General features: G+C 36.6%; 2 protein-coding genes across 6 annotated transcripts; one reads left to right on the forward strand and one right to left on the reverse strand.

Moving 5' to 3' along the window:
* Positions 1-43: 43 nt before the first annotated feature.
* On the forward strand, positions 44-9,959 carry LOC113739682 (ADP-ribosylation factor GTPase-activating protein AGD3-like). 4 transcript variants are annotated; one of them, XM_027266972.2, is made up of 19 exons: positions 57-700; positions 1,316-1,392; positions 2,347-2,447; positions 2,959-3,029; positions 3,251-3,313; positions 3,793-3,837; positions 4,636-4,701; positions 4,821-4,868; positions 4,976-5,071; positions 5,156-5,197; positions 5,996-6,211; positions 6,336-6,467; positions 6,549-6,782; positions 6,925-7,011; positions 7,090-7,404; positions 7,662-7,807; positions 7,886-7,976; positions 8,545-9,023; positions 9,396-9,959. In XM_027266972.2, exons 1-19 carry the CDS (start codon positions 641-643, stop codon positions 9,508-9,510), a joined length of 2,484 nt encoding a protein of 827 aa, XP_027122773.2. In that variant the 5' UTR covers positions 57-640; the 3' UTR covers positions 9,511-9,959. The 4 variants fall into 4 exon arrangements, with proteins under 4 accessions (XP_071901738.1, XP_027122774.2, XP_027122773.2 ...); XM_072045637.1 differs by lacking the exon at positions 9,396-9,959 and having other exon boundaries at positions 44-700; positions 8,192-8,571; XM_027266973.2 differs by lacking the exon at positions 1,316-1,392 and having other exon boundaries at positions 56-700.
* A 453-nt stretch (positions 9,960-10,412) lies between these two features.
* On the reverse strand, positions 10,413-15,677 carry LOC113740299 (uncharacterized). Of its 2 annotated transcripts, none has more exons than XM_027267874.2 (4): positions 12,130-15,677; positions 11,465-11,536; positions 11,040-11,128; positions 10,413-10,909 (listed from the first exon to the last, which is right to left on the reverse strand). In XM_027267874.2, the coding sequence occupies exon 1, from the start codon at positions 15,417-15,419 to the stop codon at positions 12,312-12,314; it is 3,108 nt and encodes a 1,035-aa protein (XP_027123675.2). In that variant the 5' UTR covers positions 15,420-15,677; the 3' UTR covers positions 10,413-10,909; positions 11,040-11,128; positions 11,465-11,536; positions 12,130-12,311. The 2 variants fall into 2 exon arrangements, with proteins under 2 accessions (XP_027123675.2, XP_027123676.2); XM_027267875.2 differs by having other exon boundaries at positions 10,413-10,912.
* Positions 15,678-24,913: the final 9,236 nt, after the last annotated feature.

Below are 24,913 nucleotides of genomic sequence, written 5' to 3' on the forward strand. Positions count from 1 at the left end.
TGTGTCATGTTAGACAGTTAATCATTGCATCTCAAAATTAAATACATCAACCACTGGTACTAACTGTTTAGTCACTGCCCCAGGCACCTCACCTCTAGTGCTATAGCTGCTACAATAATCAAATAGTACTAATATTGGAAATCTGCTACTCTGGACTGGATTGGATTGGATTCATTTAACAAGTAATTAAACCCCACTGTGGAAATTATTAAGGAAAATTCAATTTAAAAAGCACCAAGATAGAAATGAGAATTGAAACATGAGCATCCCCACAACGGTATTTTTCCATTTTTTAGTGACAGCCATGAAATATCGCATAAATTGGTCCCCCTTTCCCATATTGTCTCCTCTATTTTCGCTCTGTTCTGACCTCTATCAACAATTTCCGACTCCCTTTTCATTTTTAGTCTCTCTTCTTTCTGCCCTTTACTTTTCTTGGCCTTCTTTTAACTTGAAGACAAGAATTTTCCAATTCAAGATTGTGTAGCATGATATTTTTAATGGGTTTTTTTTAAAAGAAAATTTTGAGGATTCTTTTTATAAAAGAATATTAATGGTTAGATTTGTCGGTGGGGATAGTGATCATGGTCATATGAAGTTGGGTTGGATTGCTAGTTGATGCTATATTGCAGAGGATCAGATGCAAGAGGAAAAGATGCAGTTCGCAAGGCTTGATGATTCACCGATGTTCCGGCAACAGGTTTTAGTTCAATTCTTTGTCCCCATTTATGTACTTCTGACTTTTTTTTTTTTTTCCGTGAATCAATTCTCACATAATGATAATACCGTGGAAATATTAATTTGCTTTCATTAGGCACGGTGTTAGTTTATCTTTCTGCTGATCATTGCATTTTTTGGGTCAATGGCAACATTGACTTGTGTTGCAACAGAGACTTTGGTTATTCACCTGAGCAAGATTTATATGTGTTGGATCATAGTCAGATGCATTGGACCCTCAAGGTCCAATGCTCTTTTGAGTGCACCATGTGGCTTGACAAGAGCTCGAAACCAGTGTGGAAAATGCTAATTTTAGACTACAAGTAGCACACTTTCAAGAAGTAAAAACAACCTACTAATGAGAAGTATTACGCCAGGAATTAGGAGTCATGTTACTTACTAGCTAATATATTTGTTACAGCTTGTTTCCTTTACTGTCTAGTCTGCTAGTGTTTTACAGACAGAATCTCAATTACTTGTCGGATTTTTCATTTGCCAAACTGAGATGCACAACCTTGACAAAATAGCATCACTTTGCTTGTTCATTCTAAAACTGTACTACTACAACTATATTCTTAAAACTTTACTTGTCAATCAGATCCAATGTTTGGAAGAGAGTGCTGAGAATTTAAGGGAAAGAAGTGTAAAGTTCTTTAAAGGATGCCGGAAGTACACGTAAGTCTAAACCTCCATTTTCTTTCAGTATCCTGCATACATGTTCCTTCTATGATTCCACTTCTTATCATGTATAGAATGGTTGCAATTAAGTGCAGTTAAGTATGATCATTACTCCGCTATAGCTACTGAACATTTGTTTATGTATTAGTTAAATTCTGCACTCTGCATTCATCTAATCAGGTCTTTTTTGATACATAACTTCGTATTCCAAGTTCTTCTATTTTAGTTTTATAACATACTTTAAACGGTAGTCTTCTGATTTTGCTAGAAAGATAAAATCACAAGAAATAGGAAACTAGGTTCTGTTTCTTCCATGTCTAAATTCACATCATTAGATGAAATTTGTTGACATTGATATACTTTTTGAATCAAGGGCCTTTTGGCATAAGACAGGATAGGAACAAGAGCTATTTATGCTGACTTAAATTTCAAATGTAGCTGTAAAAATGGGGGTGTGGAGAGGGATACAACTGTCTTTCAAGCTTGTTTGGGTGTATTAACGAGGAGAAATACCTCCAAGATGATGTTGTGGATGGGTAATCACAACTGCAATGCACGGATTTTGTGCTTAACTAATTTCCTTTTAGAAAACCATCTAAGTTTAAAGAGAATCTTGGTCGATGAAATTGAGCTGATTGGAAATGAAATTTCTACCTAATGAAGCTCTTTGACTTCTCTTGCCTTCTTCTTCTAATACAGTAATGTTGTTTTGCGTTGTTAAAGAATCCCTTCTCAGATTGTTTGATATGATTGAATTGTTAATTGCTCATTGCAGCAGATATCAGCCTCTGAAATATTGGTAAACTAGATACTGAGAGGATTCACTAATTTCTTTTTGGGCCATGAAACTGTCTATTAATTTCTGTTGCAAATATACTTGGATAACTCTTTATTGTTAAACTTGCTCATCATGAAGTATACACTTGATATTTGTTTGTTCAAATTTTCCAGAGAAGGTCTTGGAGAAGCATACGATAGGGACATTGCTTTTGCAAGTGCTCTTGAAACATTTGGAGGCGGTCACAATGATCCCATTTCTGTTGCATTTGGAGGTACTTTTTGTTTATTTTCTGTATGAGTTGTTTTCCAGCTTGGAAATTTTCAGACTTGTATGAATTGGTTTCCTCTTAATGCTCCAAAACTTGTGATTATCAAAATGTAGCTAGGAGTTCAAAAACACTTGGGCCCCATGTGCATGAAATCTGTCGCTATACCTGCTGAATCTCTGCATGTCATTTTCTGACAGATTATGTTGAGAACTTTATCTAGTGGTATAAAATTGACAAAAGAAAGTAAAACTTGAAAAAGGCAGCACCCTTCTCAGCAGAACTTGATATACATGTCCTGAATATCAAGTCATGGGATTTCAGTCAAGTAAATCTAGTCATAATTGTTCAAAATGAAGTGAAGATTAACATACTGCTTTCTTCCAAGCAAGCAGGATGTATTTGTTTTGCCAGCGTATTTGTTTGTTCATCTTTCGGTCTCCTTTTTTTTTTTTGGGTCAATCATTCATCTTTTGCAGGTTTTAATGCTGATGGAGTTTAATATTGAATATGTTAGGCCCTGATATGGCTAAGTTTGCAATTGCTCTGAGAGAAATTGGAATGTACAAGGAAGTTCTTCGATCGCAGGTGATAAATCTTCTTTCAATTTTGAAAGAGCTCATTTTGTTCTTTTTGCTCTTTACTAAAAGTAGTTTCATAAGAATCTACTAAAAGTACTTTCAGTTTCCTTGGCTTCCTTTGATCTAATATGCAATTAATATATAGATACATTAACTTCTTCGGCACCATGGCATTTAACCTAGTCTTATATCTGTTTTAATTCCTCTCCTTACTTTCCAATTTTTCAGGTGGAGCACATACTAAATGATAGGCTACTGCACTTTGCTAATGTTGATCTTCAAGATGTCAAGGTACTAGCCATCACTTTGAGTTTAGGCTTTTGCTCTATAAAATGAAGGAGGTGCTCAGAATATAATCCTGTTTGGTCTTCAAGGAATGCATATTTCTCTCTTTGATGTCTCCCCCATAGTTTCTTGTTGTGTCCTTGTTCGCAAGTCACCCTGGTCTCCACGGTCTTAAACACTTTTTCTGGTGTTATAGGTAGGTTAATGTGCTTGCATGTGTTCTCAATAAATAAATGCATATTGAACTGGAATAAAGCAAATGAAATAAGTGGGAGATTAGAATTTCACCTCAGTTATGACTTATTTTATATTCTGAGATTGCACATTAGATGATGCTTAATAATAGGGTCACCTGTTGTTGTTACTCTGTTACTTGTAATACTGTTTATATGTATATATCATTATAACTCTGCATGACTTCCCTCCTACTATTATATATTGAAGGATCTTTTCCATTCTAATCAACACAATCATGTAAATTGCAGGAAGCTCGTAAGCGTTTTGATAAGGCTAATGTTACTTATGACCAGGTATTACATGATTACACCTCAGCAGTTTGCTGATTTTATTTTCTCAAATCAATTTTTTATGAGAAGCTCAGTTGATCTATAAAAATTCCTATTTCATTTACTGTCATTATTGGCAGTGCTGAGAAACCTACTCTCATGTTATGTTTAGATTATGACTTCAGTTGCTTAATAGATCCTTTAGCATTTCCATGTCAATCCTTTAGTCCACTGACATGCCAGGCAGCTTGAGGATTAGAGATAATTAGCAGTTTTATAATTTGGGGTACTTAGGAAACTAAGCATCAATCTTCTTAAGTGAGTAGGAAGCTGCAGAGAACTATGAGATCCATTAAAAGTCAAAGAAATCATCCTTACTTTGGTACTTTTCCTTTCAAATATATACACTTCTATATTTAGAGCCATATCTCTCTTAAGAGTATCTCTCTTTCTCCTAGTCACGCACAAAATGGTGAGGGAGCCTATTTTGCACCGCACTGTAGATCTAAAGCTTATATTTAGTGGTTGCTGTGGGGTTTTTTAAGCTCCATTGAACTAAGTATAGGCAGAATTTTACCAACTTAACCCATCAACATACCCAATCATTAGTTGAGAAGATAGAGCACTGGCTTGTTACTCCTAATCTCTTGCTGCTGTACACTATACAGGAACCCCCCTTGTTTTGATTACAAGCTACTAAATATAACAAAATATACAATTGGAATATCTTAACATACCAATAAAGGATGTACAGTGATGAATCACATGCTGATATAGTTGGTACTTTCTTCTTTTATTGTTAACACCCTATTCCTGCCTCAGGTCCGCGAGAAGTATTTGTCATTGAGGAAAAGCACTAAAAATGATGTAGCTGCTGCGTTAGAGGAGGTATTGAGCATTAGTTTTTTACATTAAATGATTTATTACCAATTGCTTTCGTTGATCAGATAATTGGTTATGGGTAACCATTATCTGTTAAATTCTAATTTGGTAGAGGGACGTTCCAGGAACTTCATAATTCAAGATCTGTGTTTGAGCAATCACGGTTCAATCTGGTTTGTTTTAAGTTTCTAGTCATTTCTTTTTTCTATAGAACTATCAAGATATGGAATTCTCTAATTTCGAAATTGTCTTACTATAGAACTTTTTGATGAAAGGTCAGGTTGGTGCTCTTTCTACTGTTGAGGCAAAGAAACGATTCGAGTTTTTGGATGCTGTAGGTAGTGCAATGGATGCTCATCTTCGTTATTTCAAACAGGTCCTTTTATGATTAGAAGCTCTTAGTAAATGGAGATACGCTTATAATGCACATGCTGAATCCAAAAAGTGATGTCATGTACAGGGATACGAGCTATTGCATCAGATGGAGCCTTACATAAACCAGGTCCAGTTTTTCTTTTTTTATTATGGACTGATTTCTGATAACGTGTTTTAGCACCTCTTTTATTTGTCCAGTAGTTCATATCCCTGGAAGGAACATACAAGAGCATATAGGAGTAATAGTAAGATGCTTAAGAGGAGGTTGAAGAAAGCAATTACAGAGACTTATATAGAAGCTTACCCTGCCAAAGCATTGGACAAGCTACATTGCCGTAACAGCATTCCTTAGATGCATCAATGGGATCCTCCTAGAATAGGACTGGCATACATGCAAGATGTCGCCTCAATCTTACTTAAATTTCCTTACATTTCCATAATTTACCACAGATGTTGCCCAATGTTTCCCATCTATGTATTAATGTTTTACTTTAAGAAGCTCAAACTTAAAAAGTTTTTATTCAGTTGTTAAATTCTATCCTTGATCCTTCAATAGCTGATATTCTCTAAGGAATTGGTTTTGTTCATGGCTGCTTCATGATTTAGCGACTTGTCGAACTGATTGCAACTATTAATAGCAAACATGAAGTAATGGAGAATGGAGTCAAGCAGCCACTACTACGTACTTCTTGCACATGAAAACTTTATTTGTTCAATCATGAAAATAGTATGCAAAATACATTCTGGACATCCTCATTCTATCAGATATTTAAGCCAACCGCACGAACTGTTGAATATATCTATCAGCTGTTTTCCTTGTGGTTGAAGTGGTTTCTGAATGGTTTAAGCTACAGTTTTGATGTTTAATGTCTATATGATAAACTATACATATCTTGTGGAGTTTAGGGAAGCTATTCTGTTACAGGTCTTGGCTTATGCACAGCATGCAAGAGAAAGTTCCAATTATGAGCAGGCAGCTCTAAATGAAAGGATGCAGGAGTACAAAAGGCAGGTTGATCAAGAGAGTAGAAGATCATTCAATGGGTCCATTGGTTCTCCAAGTCATGATATAGTACAACAATTCCCTAGAGGTTCCCACAAAGTCATAGAGGCAGTTATGCAGTCTGCACTGGAAGGGAAGGTACTCAAATTGATATTGATTTCCTTGTAACCAAAGAGAGCTTTCCTTGGTTTCTTTTAGCATTTACTCTTTTCAATATATGTTCCTGATCTCTATGTTTATAGCTAAGTTTTCAATAGTTTAGGTGCAAACCATTAAACAAGGATATCTCTCAAAACGTTCTTCTAATTTAAGAGGTGACTGGAAGAGAAGATTTTTTGTCTTGGATAGCAGAGGAATGTTGTATTACTATCGCAAACAATGGAGCAGGTCATCTGTAAGTAATTTAAACAAAAATTTCATGTCAAAGGCTCCTTCCTTTTGGTTCCTCTCCACTTAATATGTTATTCTCTACTAGTTCCCAGGATCTGGAAGTCACTTTCATGTACATAGAAGTTCTCCCTCAGAACCCAGTTCTGGACTTCTAAGTCGTTGGTTGTCTTCTCATTATCATGGTGGTGTACACGATGAAAAGTCTGTTGCACGTCACACGGTGAACTTACTCACATCAACAATAAAAGTTGATGCAGATCAATCAGATCTGAGATTTTGCTTCAGGATAATTTCACCAGCGAAGAATTACACCTTGCAGGTAAATACTTATTAGCCTGACATGTTTAATAGTTTGAGTAGTGAGAAACTTTTTAGTTGGTGAGGCTGAATGTCTTTTGTAACCCAATTACTTAAAGACTCGTTATCTTGGGCGGTAGCTTAGTAGTTGTTTGGTCATGTAGGCAGAGAGTGCAACAGAGCAAATGGATTGGATTGATAAAATAACTGGAGTTATTGCATCTTTACTGAGTTCCCAGGAACCCGAGAAGGTAAAATCGAACTGCATCAGTGCATTCTAAACGTAGTGTTTGGTTCTCATGAATTATACTAATTCAATCATGTGCCAGCATTTTGCTGCAAGCCCCAGTAGTGAAAGTAGTTCCATCGGAAGTCCAGATTATGATCACGGGACAATTGAAGAACATTCCTCTGATAAGGAATTTGCTTCTAGGAACTTGATACGTTCATCAAAAAGTGCACTGCAGCTACATCATAGTATGAAAATTGATAAGCCAGTTGATACATTAAAAAGATTACCTGGGAACGATGTGTGCGCTGATTGTGGTGCGCTTGAACCAGACTGGGCTTCCCTGAATCTTGGTGTCCTAATCTGTATAGAGTGTTCTGGTGTTCACCGAAACCTTGGGGTACATATATCAAAGGCAAGTTTTTTTTTTATCTCAAGTTTGCGTTTTAACCTTCTCACATTTGCTGTTAATTTTCAATATCTTACAAACACATTTCTAGTGTAAAGGTTCTATCAAGACCTAGTCCTGGTTGTATATGAAAGGAATTTTGACAATAAATAGCTCATGAGAAGAAAAGTGCTGGTTGCTCATTGTAGCTGATTACTTTTAGCGCTAGTAGCAAATGATTTTCTTGGTTGCTAATCCTACATTGTTGTGTACTTCAAGTGCAGGTGAGATCCTTAGCTCTCGATGTGAAGGTCTGGGAACCTTCTGTGATAGCGTTGTTCCAGGCCTTGGGGAACGTCTTTGTGAATTCAATATGGGAGGGGCTGTTGAATGCAAGAAAAACTTTTCAGGCTGATGAAATACCAAGGCGGTAAGTGTTGCAGAGTTTTCTGCAGTTGATTATCTTGTTTTAAAGGCTTAATGTTAAATATATATATCTTTGATGCAGGTTCTTTGAGTCTGATAAACACAAACAGTTTTTCAGTAAACCCAGTCATGATGATCATATCTCAGTTAAGGAGAAGTTCATTCATGCAAAGGTACTAACTCTTCTTCTTTTTTTATCTCTATCAGTTCAGTTGGATTATTTACTCAAATGTTCATATCTTAATTGGAAACTATACAAGTATTGTTGAATTTATTGTTGTTCGCAAACTAAGGAAGTCAATTTTACTTTAAAAAGTCACATTAAAGACAATCTCTTAGATATTGACTTTACGGTGATTTGTTAAAATGGACTCTTTTTTTTTTTTAGTTTGATGTGCAATTTAAGGGCAAAGTTTTGGCTATCATGGAATCAGACGAATCACAGATCTTTTCAAGGCATTCAGAAACCTCGGTAGACTATAATCGCTAGGTTTTGTATACTTGTTTTCTTGGAGTAGCTATAAACATGCATGGAGATGACTGCTGCGCCAATGTGACAGTTCAAAAAAAAAAAAAATAAGAGCTATAAACATGCATGGACACTCAGATGAGTTTTTGTCTGATTTTGAATTGTTATCTGCACTTTCTGTACAGGGGAATACTGTTTTACTAATACGATGTTTGCTTCTTTTTTTTTATCTGGGAAAAAGAAAAAATTAACAGCGTGTTTTCCTTTTGCAGTATGCAGAAAAACGTTTTGTTCAGAAAGTTAACGACAGTAAGCATCTTCTTTCAGTTGCCGAACAATTGTGGGAAAGTGTTCGCATGAATGATAAGAAATCAGCATACCGCCTCATTGTCATATGTGAAGTGGATGTAAACGCAATCCTTAGGCAAGCCTCACTTACTACACCATTAAGTCTAGCCAAGCCAATGAGATTGCAGGATCATGCAAATGCTCATCAGAACTTTGACAATATGGATGGTGGTTCTGTACTATCTGCAAATGCAGAAAGCATTAGTCATAGTCAGTTCATTAATTATCTTCTTGATGGCTGTTCCTTGCTTCACCTGGCCTGCCAAATTGCTGATGTCAGTATGGTAGAGTTGCTCCTACAACATGGTGCAAATATAAATTCTTGTGATTCAAGGGGTCAGGCACCATTGCATCATGCTATAATAAGAGGAAGAATTGCAATTGTCAAGCTTCTGCTTACTAGGTAATTCTTGCATCTGACTAGATTTCTATTATGTTCTTTTCTTTTTCCAATCAACAGATCCTATGCTTCTTTGTTTTCATTGTGGAGAATCCTCACCTTTTTTTTATTTTTTTTCGGGGTCCATGTTCAGTTTATCCTCAGTTTCCAAGTGTGATTTTTGTTTATCAGTATAAGAAGGAACTTCAACTTCCTGAAGTTGTGCATTGTCTAAACACCTAGTTCAAGTCCTTCATTGATACAATGCATGACTAAGTCAGCTCTTAGTAATTAATTCATATACTAGAAGACTTTTATTTCCAAATCTAAACATCTAGTAGGGAGTGTGCGTTCGAAAGTTTTTAACTGCTGCTTATGTGACCCCTTGGATGGCAGGGGAGCTGACCCGCAAGCTCCAGATAAGGAAGGTAAAACACCTTTACAGCTTGTTAAAGAATCTGACCTCGATGATGTTGAGATAATTGCTGTCTTGAAAAATGCTAGCAGATAGCCTTGGATCCATGAATCAGAGGTAGAAATGAAAACTTTCGAATGTACTAAATCGGTGCTCTTCTACCCTGGGATCTGAGGTAATTTGAATATGGCTAGTCAGGTTCTTACCAGTTAAACCATGCAAGGGAGTTACCTCACTTTCGTCTCCCACTGGGTGCATGCCTTTTTCTGAAAGACACAATGTGGTACCAAAAACAGTGTAAAGATGCACGATACTCGTGTTTGTGTGCCATCTTTTCTGGTTTCTTTTCTTTTGAGATTGGCTAGGATGAATATGCTGTGGCTGTATATAACTTTTTTAAGTAATTTCAGGATGACTCTGTGACCATGGGACTCCTATTGTACTTGAGCAGTCCCCAGAAATGTGCTGTTAGGACGCTTAGGATGGATAATAGTTGTATGATTTGCATTGAATCTTGAAAAATTTTGATTTCTTTCCTTTTGAAATTGCTTCCACCGTTTCTTTGTCATTTTTCTTCCCTCCCGGGGTTGTTTTTCCTGTTTTGATTTACAATCAAAGAGCGATAAAAGTAGTCCCTTCATTGTACCTTGGTCCTCCTCATTCAATTCAATCCATGGTAAAGCCAAATCTGCTTGTATCCTTCGGCAGAAAGCAAAATTAATTTTTATTTTATACTCAGTTTCCGAGTGTAATTGGGATTTTATCACGTTAAAAATTATGAGGTTTTAGCCTCATGGAATAATTAGAAGGATTTTGTGGCAACAAATAATAACGTTAAACAAAAATCATTATGAGCATAAAATGAAGAAGTAAAACCATATGGTATCTGCCCAAGCCTTATATTTTCCAACTCGAACTGCCAATTCCCTTTTTACTTGGATTCCCACTTCTCAATCATCCATCCAGCTACTAATTAGACTAAACAACAATACATAACATTCAGTAATCAAAGTGGAAATCTTTTACTCTTTCCCGATTTTCATAATTTTGTTTCGTCAAATACACTAATTATCAGTGTAGAACAAAACAAGTCATCAGCGAATGCAGAAAATCAGACACATTGATCCACCAAGTCCCATTTGTTTGTCCACCTAAATTTGGTATCAGGCACGAAAACCAATTCCACAAATTTATCGCATAACATCTTCATCAGTGTGACTCGAGCCAGTGATCACCAGAAGCTTTTTGGTGACTAAACATTAACAGTGGTCCTCATTGAAACAGAAAAAGACAGCAGAGGATTGCCAATTTATAAGAATGAACTGCATGTTGATACAGCTTGATTTTTGGTACAATTCACTTGGGAGAAAAGTGGGAGTGTGTAGCTCAAAATGCTCCAGGGAGCATGGAGTCCGAAGTTTCCCTAATCACTCTGCGCTATGAGCAAAGTGTTTCTTCAAACTTTTGCTGGTCTGCCTCGTGTTTTTACCAGTGCCTGCTCAGTGGAGAGACAAAACGTAAAGCAGCAATTTGCAAAGCAATATAATAACTCACTCATGCTAAAATACAATACAAGAAACAAAAGAATCATCAACAGTAAAACACAGCGCTCCAATCTGGCATACCAAATTGCAGTTCATGATTCCCCTAAAATCGTTGTAAGATGTGCAACCTTGTCCATCAGATGTCCTTAAGCTAGCAAGGATCGAAAACCCTGCTCAAGAGGTGGACAGAAGTAAACAATCCAGCAATAAATAGCTCAAAAAAAGTAGTACATAAACATATATATACATATAACGTGCAGCTCAATACCCCCGCAATACTTCAGAAGATTAGAAATTATTCTGATCAGATAATCATTGATAATTAGTATTGTCAACATAAGATGCCATGTGCACATCAAAAGCTATTTGCATTAGAAACATCAGGAAAAAACACAGATAAAATGAAACAACGCAAGGATAGAAGAATAACTTAGGCTGAATATTTAGGGACATACTAGAGCCAACAAATCCTATTATATTAAAAACATAGAAGGCATAATTATTACCTTTTAAGCTCAAAACCCTTTGCTTCTTTTACCACCTGCTATTGCTAAAGGTAGTACCATGGAGCACATCACCTGCAAAATGAACTCAAATCAGTTTGTTAAGCATGGGATTTTACTCCTCCATTAAGTAACTGAAGCCATGACCTAAAGTAGCATCTATGCTTTTGCTGAGGGCCAAGAGTCCCCTAGCATACTTAGGGTTATGTGTTCAGGTGTGTGCACATACATGCCTGTGTGTGACAGCATCTCATAAAGAACCGCACCAACCCCAACACCCCCTCCCCCCCCCCCCCCCCCAAAAACCCATTTTTCTGTCCCCAATAGCCCAAAAGAAGGAAATAAGAAAACAGGAGGCAATTTCATATTCCTGCCATGGAAGTAAAGATCCCAACTACAATCATGAAACTGGTTTCAACAAAAACATGCAACCCTTTCAAGTTCTACAAAAAACGAAACATAATCACATTGTAAATAAAAGAACAAGCGGACCATCTGTGCATCTTAATTGAAAGTAAAAGTCCCACCCACCCATTAAAAAAAGAGGAAAACAAAGCCATATATATATGTATGTATATGTGTATGTATATATAACAGTAAAAAGGGAAAGGAGGAATGTGATAACAACTGATATGAATGATGAAGTGTAGAATTTTTTGTATTTTTACCTTTCACAGATGTATCTTTTGATTGCAGCTGAAAACTTTCGCGCAACTTAATTGCTGCAAAAACTGAGGCTGCTCACCACACTTAATAGATCCATCTCCTTATACAGTATCCCAAAAATCAGTCGAAGAGCCAGCATAACGAAGAACGCAAAAGTCATAACTACCATCGCCTCAAACTCTGCTTAAACCTGACAAGCAACTTCTAGGGCTGCTTGCTTTGAGAGATTGCTAACACTCTCAGAATTTGCACTTATTTGGTATAGATCGATGAACTCGTTTAAAGCTGTGCACTTAGGAATCCAGCCATACCCTTTCATAATTTCTAATATTTTATCTAGTCTTCTGGAATATCCTGCCTTATTCAATCCATGGATCAAAGTACTGCACATTGCAAGACAAGGATTATATTCTTGGTTTCCAATCCTATCAAGTAATTCCATTACTCTAGAAATTTCACCATTTCCAGACAAGGTCTCAACTAGCGTTTCATTTGTCAATCCATCCAGCAATCCCTTGTCCAATGCTAGATCCCAAAGTTTAAAACCTTTTTCCAAATGTCCTTCTTTGAAATACGCACCTATCATCATGCTGTAAATCAGTTCATCAGGCTCAATGCCCCTCTCAACCAAATTTTCAAAAGCTGAAAACATTTTTGACCGATTCCCAACTTTGTTGTAACCATGTAAGAGAGACATGTAAGTGAAATTTGTTGGCTTCAGATTCCTGTTCTGCATGTCTATGAAAAGTTCCTCTGCTTCTTTGATCATCCTAGCCTTGCAATGGTAGTCAATCAAAATTGTGAAGGTTATATGATTTGGTGTGATCTTCTTATCAGTCATTTCATTCACCAAGTCAATTGCTTTAGTCAATTTTCCCCACTTGCAAAGCCCATCAATCAAAGTATTAAAAGTCACAATAGATGCAATGCCTTTCTGTATCATTTCATGGAACAGTAGCAATGCTTTCTCTGTTTCCCCTTCCTTGCAGCACCCATTGGCAAGGGCATTGTAGACAAAAGAATCTGGTTGGAGCCCCCTTGCTGCCATTTCATTGAATAAGTTAAATGCCTCACATAGGTTTCCTGATTTGCAGTATCCGTCAATTATTGTAGCATAAGTTACACAATTGGGCGTCAAACCCTTGCCAGAGATCCCATCAAACAGTTCCCTAGATTTCTCAATGTCACCTGACTTGCATAGGCCACCTATTAATGCATTATAAGTGACAATATTTGGAAAAATACCCTTCTGGAACATTTCATCATGAAGCAAAAAGGCTTTTTCCATATTTCCTTGCTTACAAAAGCCTGAGATGAGGGAGGTGTAAGTGTAAACATCAGGACGTAAACCTGCATCATACAGGTCAGACAAAACTTGCATGGCTTCTGTTAATTTTCCATTTTTCGAGAGGCCATTGATAAGAACACTATACAGTTGCAAATCTGGGAGTAATCCCCGTCCTAGCATAGAGTTGAATGTTGAAAAGGCTTGCTTAATTTCCTCTTTGCAGAAGCCATTTATCATGCATGTATAAACAACAAGATTTGGTGCAATACCACGATCAAGCATCTCCCTAAAATACCTTTCTGCTACTTCCATTTGCCCTGCCTCACTATATCCTGAGACGAAAGCCCCATATGTATATGCATTTGGCTTTAGTCCACACTTTCCCATTTCAATTAGACATGTTTTTGCTTCTTCCATTCTTCTGGCTTTGCAAAGGCCAATTATAACAGAATTATAGCAATATAGATCAGGCAAAACACCTTTCTGCAACATTTCCTTCAAGACATTGGTTGCATCTTCAAACTTACCATTCTGTACATAGCTTTTTATCATGTTTGAATAGATGATGGCATTTGGCTTGACACCACAACTGACCATTTTGTCTAGGACAAGTTTTGCACGGCAGTAATCCTCAGAACGACATAACCCATTTATTATGACACCAAAAGTATATACAGAAAGTTCCATGTTTCTCTCCTTCATCTCAGCAAGAACCTCAGAAGCCTTATCCAGACTTCCCTTTTGAATATACGCTTCAATTAGATAATTAAAAGTCTGAGTTTCAGGTGCTATGCCCATTGTAGTCATCTCATTCATGAATTCCACTGCCTTTTCCATCTGACCAACTTTACACAGCCCATTTATTATAGTATTGTAAGCCACAATGTTTAACTTGATTCCCTTTGCAACCATTGCATCCTTAATTCTAAATGCACCTTCTATGTTACCCTCTTTCATGAAGCCATCAATCAATGCAGTACAGGCAATTTGGTCAGGCCTGAGACCCATGTCATTCATCTCTTCCAAAATTGAGTTAGCTTCCACTGACCTCTTCTGCTTGCAGAACCCATCTATAAGTATCGAACACGTGTAACTATCTGGAATCAACCCCTTATCATCCATTGACCTCTTCAGTTGAAGCGCTTCATCCACAGCCCCCTTTCCACACAACCCTCTTATAACAACATTATAGGTAACCAAATTCGGAGTACACCCATTTTCTTCCATCACGCGTAGGATCCTTTTCGCCTCCCCAACATTCCCAAGCTTACAGTAAGCATGGATCACAGTTGTGTACGTATAAACATCAAGAGGAACCCCGCTCTCTACCACGCCCTCATACACCTTCCAAAACAACTCCATTCTATTACTCTTCATCAAATCCTTCAACAATGAATTACAACACAACAAATTTGGCATAAATTTACCATCTTTAGCTCCCAAAAACACAGAAAAAGCCTCGTTCAAAAAACCCTTTGTCCTATAAGCATCAATTAACAACTCAAACACAACAGACCTTGATTTCAACCTATCACATTCCTTACAACATTCCAGCAATGAGCTCAAAATATCTAAAACCGGAATCCGGGTCTCGATCATTTTACTCAATAACCCATTGGCAAGTGAGAATAAATTGGAGTTGCATAGAATCAAGTTGAGAATTGAGAAAGAATCGAGATTTTGAGGAGTACCCATTTGCTGGTTTGACCAGTTGAAGAAGTCCAAAAGGCGTTTGGGATGAATATCCAGTTGGTTTCTTTGAAGAACTGATTGAACCACATCTGGGTTCAGCTTTTCTTGAGGGACAGTGGAGGATTCTAAGAGGAATTGCCAGTTGTTGTGCATCAAAATCTTGCTGATTTCTTCAGCCGTGGATTCATTTCCTCTGGAGGTGTGGAAGAAATACACCGATGTCCGGAGAACATTAAACTTTATTGCTTTCTTCAAAACCATGTGCTTTTGGTACCGAAATGCATAGGCTTTGCGAGAAGCTGATAACATCATTCCTTTTTTTTTTCTTTTTGCCAATACAAAATGGCTCTCAATTTCTTTTACAAATATGATATTACCTCCTACCCTAGAGCTTCTTCATTTTAATTTCTTCTAAAATCTCCGTCTGAAGCTATGCTCTGTTCTGGTCTACTAGTTTTCGAGACATTCAACCATTCAAGTTTGGGACATCGGGTGGGTATGGAAAATCGGTTCGAATTCACCTGTAAACCCTTTTTTCTTTTTCACTCGGTTAAAGGTGGAGAGTCAAGCCCAGTTTGCTGTACTAATGAATTTGTAACAGGCCCATTGGCCCTGGATCGGTTTAGATTAAACTCGTATCAAGAATACCAGTTGACTCAATTGGTAAAATCGAACAATTTCTTTACAAAGAATCCTTCCGCAAGATGTGTATTCAAATCCTACTGCAGATATTAGAGTTGTGTTGATGGATGATTTGTAAAAAAGCGATCTATAATTCTAAAAATATGTTCTAATCCGTAATGGTGATCGAAACTGAACCCATTCAAACTTTTTTCTTATCCAACAAAAAAAAAAAAAAAAAAATCCTTCTCTAGTCCCTTTACCTTTTTTTTTTTTTTGGGCTACAAAAGGGGAGAGGTTCATCCTCTAAATGGTTACCAAACGTGGGGTAGCAACTCTCAATATGTCAGCTCCAAATAATTCTCCAAGTTCAATTGGAGGTTCTCTAACCACCTGCAATTCTGGTTCATTGCTGATGCTACTCTTTGCCAACCAGTCGACGCATTGATTTCCTTCACGCCATATATGCTGCAGCTTGCATTTCCAATCATTTGCTCATGTACTCTCCTATCTGGTTGATCTAAGTTATGGTAAGGGAATAGACTTTCACATTTTGATTGAGATCCATGCTTGCTTTGGAATCTAACTCTATTACCATCTTCCACTCTCCTTACTTTCATGCTAGCTCTAATCCTTTCCAGATCCCCCAGAGTTCCGCAACTATATTATTTGCTAATCCAATAATGATCGTGAAAATCATACTTCCATCTCCCCCAGCTGTCCCTGGACAGACCATCTACATTCACCTTGCACCAACCTTCCAGAAGTCTCTCCCACCTAATGAATTTTTCCTCTCTTCCCACACTTGACTGTTCTCTCATGATTGCTTCTTTGGCATATTGCACCTGCATTTGAACAACCTCCGGTCTTGTCAATAAACCATGCTCACTTCTTTAGTCATTGCATTTTAAAAAAAAAATCAAATTTTATGTAGTTGTCATTCATCCAACGCTGACAGTGTATACACTCAAATGGAAATCAACAACTCAACTTCAAGGGAATTTTGGTTTTGTGTTGTTCAATTATACAGTTCCAAAGCATATACTACGGATGTCAGATTCGCTATTGAGAGGAAAACAAAAAAATATCAATGCATAAATTATAACAACTCGTCACGTACATACGGTTATAAAAGACGTGAATGGAAATAATAACGATGGAACCTTATTGACTTTTTTTAGTCTCACACTATCGTTGGAGCGCAAAGTTAAAGAACATAATATTAAGTTAAACGCCCTTAGTACTACTAAAAAAAAGTTATTAACATCCTTAGAACACAGAAAACTATTATCGTTAATAATAGAGTAAATCTTATATACATTGACAGTGTATATATACTATCATCGTTGGATTTATGACATGTGTACAAAATATTGAATTTTAAATTCAAATTTTATATAGTTATCATTCATCCAACGCTGATAGTGAGTGTAGGAAAGATTACTCCTAATAATATATGTCAAAAAAAAAAAAAAGGAGCATATGGATTAAAGCTTAAGCAAATAAGCAACTTCGGCAACTGTCAACTATAAAACAGGACCGACGACGTGTACTAATTACAAACTAGTCGTTCTAGGAAGACTGAGCCCATATTACGAAGGTTGCATGGGCCCATTGACTATTTGCACTTACATTGAGGGCCTTCTCTGTCTTGCTGGTTTAGCTGACACAAATTCTGGCCCAACAAATATGATGACTACCCAAACCCAGTTGCCCATCAAGTGCTCCTTAAACTATGACTACTATAATAGTGGGCCATTTCAAAAAAGAAGTTCAAACTTTGGTCCAATTGACACCTTTGCTTGAGGGTGAAACCAGTAAAATTTGCACAGAGCAAAAGCATCAAATTCCATCGTCGGAACATGAACTTGGCATGATAAAAACTGGACTTTGAAGCTTCCCATTAGAATGGCTAATCATCTGTTTATAAACCCGACATCTGTCCTCAATTAATCGCATCGTTGATTACTTTCTTGAATAATCAAACTAAGATTATAAGCTCATCTAATGGCTTGAAGTAAATCCATTGATATCAAGTGCCATCCTAATAGGCTTTTAATCCGATGTTGTTGACCTCTTAAAGTTAATCCCACTTTAAAACTCACTCTCAGTTCTTGATGACTCCTTTAACGTACGTAAAGAGACAGGATGTCATATCAATCTCATGGCATGGTATTTTTTACTATGAAAAAAAAAACACGATTTTGAGTACAAATTGGTTTCTTCCTTCTTGTTACCCCACATATTGTGCTACGTGTGTTTAATCCAGCACCTTTTCTCGTGGGAATTGATTTTGTTTTTGAATGACATTTGAATAACTCTAATTAGCATCATAATCCATATTAACAGTAGTAATACAAGTTGACGAGACCTTAATCTAATAATCAATATTGATATCCCAAAAAAAAAAAAAAAATTAGGGTCGAGTCTCGCTAAATGTGAGTTTTTTCTCCCACTCCCGCTCCCATTCTATTATGTGGTTTAGTTTGAGCTGGTCATTTTATTTCAAGTACTCCCACTATTATACGTGGTGATGAAAGGATGGTCTGGTCCATACGTGGAAGTTAATTAAGTCAATAATATTATTGCCAATTTTAGTCTATACGTGGAAGTTAATTAAGTCAATGTTGCCAAATTCGTTTCGTTCCATGGTTTTCTGTCACCGGTCAATTGTCCGTTTACTAATTATTAATCGATAAACATGGTCGAATCATTTACCACGGAATCAAAGCCAAAGGCTGTGATGCCACGGAAACTATTTATTTTATTTCTAGATTAAAAAAAAAAAAAAAACCAAAAAGAGAGAGAGAGTTTTGTCTCGTCTTGACTGGTCTATGATATGGACTCCGTGAAATGTTTTGATCAAATGTACGATGGACTGATGGTCACACGTTTTCCGCAGAAGTCGTACAAGGGGCAGAGCGAGGAGTCTTTTGCTGGAATCGTGAGAGGGATGGAGCATGCATGATTCATGAGCGCAGGCGGGCGAAGTTCAATGCATGAGCTTCTGTATCCCTATCAGCACTCTTGGAAAAGTAACTATGATAATTTCAGCTGTTAATTTTACGATAAAAATATATTTCGAAATTTTTTAAAAAATATATTTAAATAAAAGTGTATGTGTTCATTCGATATAAATTAAATAGGATTGAGATATTTGTACAAATGCCTTGAGGCACTAGGTAAAAAAAAAAAAAAAAAAATTATTAAATAGTAAAAACTGGAAAACGAGAAATTCCAAAAATCGTGGGAAACACGAAGATGTGTATTGGATTAATCCATGAATGTTTGACATCCAGATTTGTTGCGTGATGGAATTGCATGGGGTCTTGTCTGTGGAGTATGGACCACGCCAATTAAAACATTCGTACTAGTCCATCTTCCCTTTTTCTGTCCCTTTGTAACATTTTTAAGCAAAAATTACAGAAAATAGAAGTACCTATAAATAATTAATGAACAATTTTTGTTCTTGTGCATTCGAGGAAAAGAAGAGAAATTCACTTGATCCGCTGGAAATTCGCACTCCCCTATCAGTCACTTTCTTGTTTCTTCTCTCTTTTTTCCATTCTCCCCCTACTTCTTCTTTTTTTTTTTTTTTTTGTTGGGATTGTAGACCTCAAAAACGGCTCCAATTTAGCCTTTTGCAGGTAGCTGAATCGATGGCCCTAGTTTACTAAATTGAGAAAATCATACGTGTCGAGTAAGAGTTGATTTAGTAGTAGTTAAAGTTGAGGAATTACGAATTAGTAGAAATTTCGGATATTTAAATTTCAACTCTCTGTGCTGTCAAGAAGAAGGAAGGAAAGACAGAAATGGCATAAACGTACGATGTAGTATCTGTGCTTTCATTGGCAGGAGGCGGTGTGATTAGGCCAAGCTTTGCTGGGCCGTTTCCACGAGGACAAACCTTAATTAATGTGTAACGAAAAGGCCAATCCTACACGGACAAGTATGTTTTGTTCAGAGTAAACATGTCTCAACTCTGAATGCTATGCGCCACTTTGGACCGACTATCTATCGTGGAAGCCTAGGTCGGCTGTACACCTCGAACTCAACAGAAACCTGCTGTGCTGTAGTACTTTTTTTTTTTTTCATGTTACTTTTTTGGTAATTGAAATATCCCGTGATTCTGATTCTGGGACTTGAAGATTTTGAGTTTAAACCTCTTTTCTAGCTTTTCACTTTTTAAATTCTACTATCCTTTTACTAGGAAAAAAAATTCAAAAAAAAAAATGTAAAGAGGCAAAAAGAATGGGAAAAAAAAAAAGAGATTATCAGAATTGCACCATGGCCAATGACATGATGGGATATATAGCGTGGTTTTTTATTTCTCAAACTACTACTGTTTCCTTTTTCATATTTTTCTTTTTACCAAATCTTGCTTACCAGCTTGGGGAGTAAGTGATGCACCAAAAACTTAGGAACTATAATTGTTAAAAGGAAAAGCAAAAAAAAAAAATGTTGGAATCCGACTGATTACTTTAATTTTTATCCTGACGTTGCTGATTTTTCTAATTAGTTTTAATACGTCAAAACCAACATGCATCATAAAACTTATTTATTAATATCTTTGGGCATCGAAAGCATAATCCTAAAGTCTCGACCTAAAACATGCACAAGATCACATATTTGCACCTCGTCATCAACAAATTAAAAGGAAAATCCTCACCATTGGTCATTCCCTACCTGGAACAGAACTTCTATCGTGTAATATAAAGCTAGATGAGCTGAGGCGGTGGAAATGAATCATGTATGAAAGCAGACGTTGTTTATTGCTTCATTATTCATGCCCACGTCGCTACTTGAATTAACGCTCCTGCCTCTCAAAAACGTTTTTGATCCAGGATAAAAACCATCAACCGATCAATCATGTCCCAGAGCAATCCTGAAAAAAGAAGAGCAATAAAAAAAAATGTTATGTTGCTACAAGAAATTGACCTATGCATATTTTTCCGTCATATTTAAGGTTATCTTGCCAGGAGCTAGTGGTCATTGGGTCCATATGATCGATTGAGTTGCCTGATTTTCTGGTTTTATAAGCAATTATTGCGATGGATTGACATATTACCTCCGAACAGGTAAACCACCTTATCGTCATTAAATTTTTTTAAAAAAAAAAATTACGTGCATAATAAAAACATATGCAAAATGTGACACTTGTTGGATGATGCATTGGATTTGATGGCCGACTTCTGACTTTGATGGCCCAGAGGATGGGGCAAAATTCTGGGTTTTGACCATTCGTTATATGGAGGAAAAAACAAGGGAAAATTCTTCAAGTTTCCAGCCGGGTTCAAACGATTGAATTTCACTTTTTGTTGTTTTAGGTAGGTAGCTTAAATTCTACTTCTGTCTTGGGCTTTCCTGTGCATACTTGGATTCTCAACCTCGAGCACAAGCATATGTGCAACTTTTCTTCAAGACAGTTTCGAATCTCTCACTAAAACGAGTTTTGACACGATGATAAAGTGGTTGACCATTCCTCATTCGTTCGTCGATGGTGAGGACGTTGTTTATATGATGATGAGCATACTTGCCTGACCCATGGCCGTATAAATCTAATAAGTTCTTGCTGATGATTTCGGGTATTCCTAAATGGCAAGTCAACTCCTTTTGTTCCGCTTGACAATCGACACTAGCTTGTGTTCCTCAAATCAGAAAATAGGAAGTTCCATTACCTGATGCCAACCATATCATCATCATCTTCTTCTTCTTTTACTTTACTTTATTTAATGTAGCATGATCAGACGGCACTCTTCTTTTCCAAGTAACGTGATTTTACATCCAACCTATTTATTATACACGCACGGCCAGAAACCCTAGCTGATTATAACTCTCCTCTCCTCATTCACAATTCATGTATATGTTCCTACAAAGCAAAGTTTGGTATGATCGACCAGAGATCTGTCTGTCTCTCTCACCAAAAGCATCTCAGCATCATCACATGAAAATGTCAAACGTTAATGCCATCAAGAATGATAAGCCTAGCTAATTAGTATAATGTCAAACTGGGAAAGTTCCTATAACTTGAGATATTGCATCACTAGAGATGGAGAGACCGACCACCAATCTATCCCTGTTTATATATTATTATACATGCGGTGCCAAGGATTGGCATGTGGCCTTGCGTCATTAGCTTAACTAAGTTGGTTTCCATTTTCTTGAACAAAGGGCGGGCTAGTGAAGAAGATAGCACCAACTCTGGAGGGCGGTAATTAATTTAAGTATGAAATAATTAATTCGCAGTCAAGGATATGATTACGACTTTGATTTAAACAGAGCCAAGTACTAAACTAACAGCAATAGCGAGGTTGATTATCCATTCAAACTGCACATGTTCAATGTATATACATGCATCTTGGTTGTGTATGAGAAATTAAAAGAAACCAAAAAAAAAAAAGAAGGGAACGAACCACCATATCACTTCATTTTTATTTTTTTTGATGATCATGCATATATGGCATTCGAGTTGTTTGAATTAGGTCTTCACTAATAGGTGTATTTGTTTAATATTCTGTGATTCTTACCTTCATAGTGTGTTATATATGCTCTTTATAAGAATATAAGAAAAATAAAAAACTTCAGCAAATTATTTGCGCTGGGCTAGATGAAAAGCTTCACCAGAGATTCTTATTCTCAGGTGATCAGCTTTCTTTTCAATAGTTTAGTGAAAAGTGCTGCAAAATTCCTTAATCCAACAGCGTTGTGGCAGTTTAGATAATGCAAATAGCATCGCCACTTCTTTGTGTTTTCTTCTTTCCTCCATATTTTACACTCTTTTCACTTTCTAAAATTAATTCGTACAATAAATGATTAAATCCCTCATCAGCTTGTCCAAATTTCATCCCAGCAAGAATGATTCAAAGTCAATTTTGATATGCACGTCCATGTGAAACCCAAAATTTTTTTTTTTTTTTTTATTTTTTACAACTTGTTTTTCAAAATTTTCAATGCAATGAATCAAGCCATTTGAGAGCAATATTTCGTCACGGGCGACCTTATTCGTCCATCTTTGACCCAAAAAAAGTATGCATGGGGGAAAAAATCAATAGAAGAGAAGGGAAGAATTTAACTCAAGTTATCTCGGTTTATTTATTTAATTAATAATTAGTGGATCTCATTATAGTTTCCAGTCATCCTCCAATGACATGCGATGTATTGAGTGGTCAAAATGTTCTTTCTAAAAGAACGCAGATGATCAGAGCCGACCTTTCCCAGATCACGACTTTAATTGTCTCACTGATTCCAGAAACAAAGAGTCAACAATTTGGACATTGACCATGTAAACATTCCAGTTAAGAAGTCGCCATTAGCAAGACAAGTTATAGTACCGCACGAGTATCACGCCTTATCATTCAGATTAGCCCCTAAAACACGGGAACTTAGTAGCGGCTGCTCACAAACATCATACTAATATCAACCAAGTCAGACAGCCACCTGCTTCCACATGGCTGCTGGAACCCTTATTTTCATTGGTTCTTGTCTGTCAATCTGATTGGGAACAGCAGTCTTTCCTCACAGTAGAAGCAATCTGAAGTTTCCAAATTAATATGCAGTATTTTTTTCCCCGTAAACATAAGTAAGCCCCACAATCTTGGGCTAAACTTTCATACCACCGGTGCAAGCTTGTTCCATTCACAAGAACGGATCATTTTTTTTCACAAAAGATTGTATGTTTAAATCTTGTTGCGTCGATGTGAATATTATTATGTTGATGAAGGATATGTAAGAATTCATGTAAATGATTGATGATGTTGAAGACACGCTCTAATTCATGATAACGAACGAAATTGAACCCATCCAAACTTTTTATTTGAGAGAAAAAGGTGACAGCTTTAATTTAATAGGAATTTTCTAGTGGATCTCTCTCTTCAGCACAGGTAAATTATGTCTCGCTGATTGTGTAAATGTACATAATGACTTTTTTATTGGTACTCTCTTCATTAAATACTTTTCTAAATTGACTTCACTTTTTATATAAAATTTAACGCTCTGAACGAGTGTCGTTACCCAAACCTCTTGAATAATAGTTACCTCCTTAGCAGCCTGGTTGCGTGACCATTCGCCATCAAGTTGAGGGTGCGACTGGGCTCTCCCCGTGTAATCACTAATTAGTCTTGCGCTTCATTCTCTCCTCTATTGGAATATTTATCTTAATTTTTGAAAAGCTTGAAGAAAAACAGGTGGAAAACCCAGGAAAAAAAAAATGTTAAGTTAGCAAAACAAGCTTGTTCGTTTGCCTCTAGGCTGCAAAGGGAATACGAATACGAAAATAAACTATCTAAAAACCACGAAGTATAAAATGTTAAGTTAGCAAAACAATTGGTCCTTGTTTGGATCGCAATTTTTTTTCAAAATTTTTTTATATTTTTAATTAATATATATTTTAATTATTTTTTTTCTTATATATATCAAATCGTTGCTATAGCATGTTTTCATAAAAATTTCAAAAAAAAAAAAGGCAATTCAAATTAAGGTTGCATACGAGTCGAGTTGGTCATGAGTTGATCGTGAACACTGAGCAATTCGAGTCAAAATTCGATGAACTTAAACTTAAGTTCAAGTTTAGTAAAATTAGATCGATTTTCAGTTCGATTACATAAAAAAATCGAACTTAATTCGACTCGTTTGCTTGAGCTCATTAAGATTGAACTCAAATTTAAGTTTGATAAAATTAAATAGAGCCTCGATTTGATTAGATAAAATGTCCACTCGATCCGACCACGTTTACGATCCTAATTCAAACCTTATCTTTTGTATTTGCTCACTTTTAGTGGGACTTCTCTAATTATGATCCTAGTATACTTTTATCACCAAACGTGTGAGCCCTGTCCAGAAATCATGAGTTTATCCTCATCCTGAGCTGATCAAAAAGACTACATGTTATGATTAAGTATGATGCTAATGTAGACAGGAGATGGCATAGGGGGCACTGCACACCCGCTTGTCCTTTGTCCTCTTTACGACAGCCCAAAAAATTCAATATAAAAAAAATGTTGAAACTAAAATTTAAACAATTAGTAATATTATCCGCCATCATTCTCTGTGCGCCCCAGTCTCCATCACGCCTAACACCCCCTAGAACCCAACCAATTATTCTGCCCACCTTACCTTAAAAACAAGCTGTCACCACCTTAATTATCATTCATTAGTCATTAATTAATTTTAAAACTCGTATCATTAAT

This window comes from Coffea arabica, chromosome 4c (genome assembly GCF_036785885.1).
Source record: "Coffea arabica cultivar ET-39 chromosome 4c, Coffea Arabica ET-39 HiFi, whole genome shotgun sequence".
In the NCBI taxonomy this organism is placed as follows: Eukaryota; Viridiplantae; Streptophyta; class Magnoliopsida; order Gentianales; family Rubiaceae; genus Coffea; species Coffea arabica.